This window comes from Hylaeus anthracinus, unplaced genomic scaffold (genome assembly GCF_026225885.1).
Source record: "Hylaeus anthracinus isolate JK02 unplaced genomic scaffold, UHH_iyHylAnth1.0_haploid 5, whole genome shotgun sequence".
Taxonomy (NCBI): Eukaryota; Metazoa; Arthropoda; class Insecta; order Hymenoptera; family Colletidae; genus Hylaeus; species Hylaeus anthracinus.
Genome location: NW_026535322.1, coordinates 6,355,960 through 6,361,959, shown reverse-complemented (window position 1 = coordinate 6,361,959; position 6,000 = coordinate 6,355,960). Strand labels below are relative to the sequence as shown.

At 39.4% G+C, this 6,000-nt stretch overlaps 1 protein-coding gene across 4 annotated transcripts in view; it reads left to right on the top strand.

Moving 5' to 3' along the window:
* Positions 1–244: 244 nt before the first annotated feature.
* The window catches only part of LOC128895279 (GTP-binding protein RAD-like), a 28,102-nt gene continuing 22,346 nt past the window's right edge, over positions 245–6,000 (top strand). The window contains exons 1-4 of one of the 4 annotated variants that reach the window (XM_054157746.1): positions 245–646; positions 1,406–1,707; positions 5,261–5,473; positions 5,909–5,947. In XM_054157746.1, coding sequence (XP_054013721.1) covers positions 1,520–1,707; positions 5,261–5,473; positions 5,909–5,947 — 440 coding nt within the window. In that variant the 5' untranslated portion in view covers positions 245–646; positions 1,406–1,519. Of the gene's footprint in view, positions 647–1,153; positions 1,708–5,260; positions 5,474–5,908; positions 5,948–6,000 lie in introns of all 4 variants that reach the window. The other 3 variants (XM_054157747.1, XM_054157748.1, XM_054157749.1) reach the window with 3 other exon arrangements.

The following is a 6,000-nucleotide window of genomic DNA, read 5'->3' as shown; positions in this document are numbered from 1 at the left end:
CAAAACATGACGCGTAAACACCCGTTATACTGAAAGCTCTCAAAACTCATTTTGATCTGGCAAATCTACGAAACATGTGACGATCGCATCGGAAACTAATGGAGAAACTAATTCGCATACGAGAACGGGGGTGGTCACTTTCACCGTGTTATCGCGTATCCGGCGATTCGGGGGTGCTTTCAGGGTGAAAGATGCGCTTGCGCGAGCCACGCTTACTTATCCGAGCCAGAACGACGCGCAACAACCATGCGAGCTTCAGTTTTCAGCAGGGTCTCGTCGAGGAAAAAACCGATCGTCGCTCCGTTCGACCTTGCCAAAAAGTTTTCGATCGTCGTCCGCGACGCAATCGACGCTCTTCTACATATACGTTTTCTTTTTTATTTTTAATTTTGCTCGACGCGACCGTAATTGTGCTTCAGCATGTGAGTCATTGGAAACAATAGAGGAAAGAAGCGATCACCCGTGGAGTCGTCGCCGATCCACGTGTGAAGCAAGTGCGCTCTTTCGTGTCTTTTGGTGTTTTGTATACGAAAATCGTTTTTATTATTGGTTCGGTACTGTGAGGAGTCGATGGACGTTCGTGGGGTGATTTTTTAACTGAATATTTATCAAGGAAATGTCATTGGTGCGAGAAAGGAAGTGATTGGTAATTGCAAGTTTGATTGAGTTTTTTAAAATTAAAAATCGTTGTCATTCGTGGTTTCTCAGGCATGTAGTTTGCTGGAAATATCGTTATTCAGCTACTCGAGAGAAGTGACAAATTATTTTATACGTTTTTTCTCGCGAAGATACGTTGTTAGTTATTTGTTGTTACATATTTTGTCTATATTTTTTTTTTAATTATAGTTAATAGTTTTACTTCATACTTACGCATTCAAGTTAATGCTCATGCATTATATTTAACAATGACACATCATACACAAACATTGCGTCAAATAATCGTACATTATAATAAAATATCATGTACAAAGTTTATACTCGAACATTGTACGTAAAATATTATTTTCAAGCATGATACTCAAATCGATATACTCAAATAATTCGTTATTTAAACTGGAAACAATACACTCAACTATATTCAAACATTACATGGATACATAACGTGTACTCGAAATTACATTTATCATTGCACTCAACGTTTATTTCCAAACAGTTTTTAAACAAGAAAAACCAACATTAATTCCTTCCATTAAAAGCTCTCTTTATCACTGGTACAAAAACCCTGGGAAAACTCTAACGAACTTCATGCTCGAGGGCTCGCGAATGGCTTTACTCATTCCAAGTAAATTGATTAATTGAACCACGGGACGAATTCGAGAAAAATTGGAATGCGAGGGATTATTTTCGGTCGTGAGTTTTCGAGAGTACCCGGTCACAGATTGTTGAGTATCCGGTGGTGATTCAGAGGACATCGAGCCATTCGAACGAGGCTTCCAAATGCGCGCACGAGGAAGTTGAAGAAAGAAGAGTTCCTGCGAGGTTAGAACGGTGTTTCCTGCGAGAATATACGACGTGCTGTATGGAAACGTCAGCCCTCCCAGGACACGATGAAGCCGTTCAGAAAAATTCCACCGAGCTTCTTGATCGGGGTTTCATGAACAGCTGCCCGCCAAGCAGTTTCCCCGACAAGTTTCAAGACTTCTTCGCTGCCTTGAACGAGGATTCCGACGACCTTCCCAGCATGCTCGAGGACAAGCTAATACCGAGGTAAATGAACGTCATGGATTGTTTGTTTAATCACAAGAGAACTTTCCGATAACCCTACAACGGGATAAGTGACTCTATCGAAATGACGACTGATTGTGGGACTACTAGTTCCACTTTATTCAGAAACATTATTCAGGAACACGAGGCGAGTAGTTGGAAAGGTGGTTCCAAGCTTTTCAAGCATCCTGTGCCCCCTAAATTGAACAAGATATGCGCCACTTGTTCACGTGCTCGCCGTGCGCTGAGACACGATCCCATAAACTTAAAGAAATTTATTTAAAAAATTGAACAGATTCAATTGTACACTCACGTGATTGCAAGCTTCTATTAATTTGAAACGTAGAAAAAGCGTCTAGTGTCGACGGAACTTCCCTCTGCTGTAAATAAAATGTAATTTCGAGCTTCCTGCTTACCGTCGATAGAAATATATATATATATATATATCAAAGATTCGTCGCGAGGAAAGGAAGCATGTCAGACTTGGCAAGTTTAATCTTCTTCCGTGTAAAAATTACACGAACCACCTGCATCGGCTTTCCATCTCTGGAAAGAGCCTGGAACGCGTCGCGCGCGTCAGTTTTAATGAGTCTTCTTGAAAAAGAGAACCAATACCGGTGACCTATTATCTGAATTTTATTTCATCTACTTGGAACAAACCCCCGACGACGAGTCCCCTCGCTTCCCAACAGTAATTACGTTGTCGTTATTACGTGGGACCGTAATTGCAATCGGTTTAGAACTAAATTAAAATTTTGTCGCGAAAAATTTCGGTAGGAAATATATAGAGGTGTATGTAGTTTTTTTTTTTTTTTAAACTTCAGCAGTAATTTAAACGAACGGCTTCAATCGTTAACCAGTCCAATCTAATTCCATCAAGTTTGAGATAATAGCGCATTCGAAATTTGAATTTGTTGCAGCGATTTAATTGTAATGAACGGTTGGATCTGCGCTTCCCTCTAACGCGGAAGTTAAATCCATTACGTAAATGGCACATAGGTACAACTTCGACGTTTGATGCGTTTTCTGGAGCATTAATGGAGGTTTGATTACCGCGAAACGTACAGTGTTCTGTTAGACTTGGACTCTGTCGTGAACTTTCTCGTGTTGAATATTCAGCAGTCTATCCACTGTCCGTAGCACGTGTAATCGGTGGATTGAAGGACTGAGTTGCATCGAGGATGTCGTCAGCTACTACACTCTCGACTTTCGCTGATTTCCCTTGAAAATATCAGAGACATTGTTAACACCGAAACTAGCAACGTGGTTGCTTTAATTTACGTTCTCGATTATGTATTTGGTTACATACAAAGATTTTGTCTAAAATCAGGCAATTATTAACAACGATTATACTGCTACTCTTACGGATAATTATCTATCATGGCAGAGAATTATTTTAGTATTTAATATTGGTAATAATGTTTATGAACATTTTTATTTTAATTACAGAGACGTAATTGTATGTGTTTATAATAAGTATACATTGACCTCGATAGTTATAACTTTAGCAAAACATTCCCTGTACGTTGCAACAGATAGTTCACATTCTCGAGCCAATAATGCAATAAAATGGCGGTCGTGTCTAATCGGCTGAATGCGTGGTTGCTCTGCAGCGTAAACCCGAATCTAAGAGTCTTCCGCTCGAAATGGTTTCGTTTCACATGAAAGACCATCCGGCGTGGCACAGGGCTCCGTACGTGTCCTACACTTGTACGAATTCGCCTGCGTTCCTGAATGCGGGAAATGTGATTTCATGATAAAGTCGTAATGTTGTTCTCGGCGTAGTCTGTTCGCGAACAACTCCAAGTGCTCCATTTGCAATTCGCCATTCCGAGCGGTCGTTCCACGGATACGAAATGGCTGTTCTCGTGTGGAATGCTATTCAGGAACACCGGGCGGGTAGTTGGAAGGGTGGGTCCAAGCTTTTCAAGCATCCTGCGCCCGCTAAATTGAATAAAATATGCGTCGACGTGGGTACGCGAGTCGATCCTTTCGAGGTAAACAGTGCTTATCCCGATGGAACGTGAGAAAGGTACGGCGCGGGACTGTAAAGATTGCACCTGACGAGAAAAACACTCAAACTGTGCTCTCTTATTCTGATAAATAGCTGTATTCTTGACATTTGTAGGTCATATAAAAAAAAAAAGTAAGGTATATACAATGATAGATTGTGGATATTTATGCATTTATAACAAATATAAATATACAAGGATGTTAATAATTACATAAATATATGAAATACGTGTTACGATATTTAGAAATTAATAGATACTTTACTTCACGTTTTTATTCTTTATTTATTTATATAGAAATTTGAATTTTTACGAACATCCGTTGGGTAATTATTATGTATTCTCAATTCTAGATAAGACTAATGATAATAATAGTAATAATAATAACAACCTCTTCTACCGATAACCGACTACACGAAACACTACGATGTAATAATACCTCGCTGCTACCATTATTTGCCAATTACGGAAATGAGAAAGAAAATTCGAAACGAAGCTTCAATTAACTTCAAAGCCCTCTGAAAAATGAATTCTCCTATCTATCAGGTTGAAAACGTGCCGCGCCAATTCGTCGAACGCGTCTCGAACTATCGTACAGTTATTCGTATTTATCTACCGTTCGAAACACCTGCGGCAATTCCCTCGACTCTTTGGTAAGAAAACAAAGTGGTGACAGTTGAATTAACCGCTACTTAAATTCACATCGGAAAACGCCGAAGGCAGTCGCGAACGTCGAAAATCCATTATAACAACCAACTATCAGCCACGAGTGAAAAACGAACGTTATCTCGATGCAAATTCTGGCGAGTAAAAGCTTTCACTGATTCGCGTGAAAAGGGAAAGGAATAAAGGGCCACCCTCTTTCGAGCACTCGACCCACCTTGTTAAAAATCGCCTGTTTGCGTGGCGACGATAAGGAGCCAATTACTTACACAAGAAGTGGGCAGCCTGCTGACATCGGAAGGTCACATATCACTTTACAGAAATTTATATTTAGAATGGAGATACTTTCTTAAAGATAATCGAAGTGATAGAATACAGAATATAGAATATAGAATATAGATTGCTAGGAAACAAACGTTGGACCTTCCGCAATCAATTCCTTATGTAAATAAAAATCGAAATGTCCTTTTCCAGTTTTTAATCCTGGGCTTCGTTATCGAGATACAAGCAGTTCAAGTTTTTGCGCCCGCTATCACGAACGTACGCGCCGCTGGAATTTAAGTGGCGCGCGCGCCGTGAATGAAATCGTATAAACTTTTTAATTGCCTGTATGTTGGTAACGAAGCTTCAGATTAAAAAAAAAATGGAAAAGGACATTTCGATTGCTTGTTACGCGAGAAATGAATCCTGAGAATTTGATTCCATTTCCGTTTAAAATAAGTATATTACTACAGTGTATTAAAAATGTTGTTATCACATCGAACAAGTGTCTTTGAATTTACAAACAAAGTGGATACGTAAATGTTGAATTGAATGGAATGCAGATTTTTCCCCATCTCTGATTTGCCATTTTTTGCGCCAACTCGTCGTCGATTTTCCAGACAGCAGGATACCCCCGACTTCGACTCGAAGGGCAGACGATGGAGCAAGAAGGCCTTTCAGAGGAGGAGCAGCGAGGTCGAAGTTCGTCTGCATCGCACCTCCTTGACAGGATCTCAAGGTCACACCACGGTGGACGGCTCGAAATCACCGACCCCTTCCAGACGACGTAGTTGTAGCATAGCTGTGGCCAGACCTACTCCAGACTTGCACAGGTAATCACATCGATTGCTCGAACGTACCACGCGATACAGACGACTCCATCCCAAATCGATCACCTCACCTTGTAAAAAATTGCGTGGGTTCAATCCTACATTGAGATGTTAATAATATTATAATTTTATCGAGATAAATATTGCGAATACATATAAATGCATTTATATATATATATATATATATTAATACAATTGATAAAATAAAATAATAACAAAGATATATAGCGGAATAAAGAAATGTTGGAATCGCTGATGGAACTGAGGTTGTGTAATGAAAACGTATAATTTAAATGTGTATTAATTGTATTAATTAATGTGTGTATATTATGTACATTATATATATATATATATATATTCATAATGTGAATAGCCTATACATTCGCAAATATGCATGGCTCGAGAAATACTTGAAATAAATTTGTTTCTTTGCCGAAGGAGAATAATGGGATCCTATTTGCGTCAAAGTATCGCACAGTTAAGTTTCTGCGTCTAATTATTGCTCCGTGGAATCTCTTTTTAATCTGAAC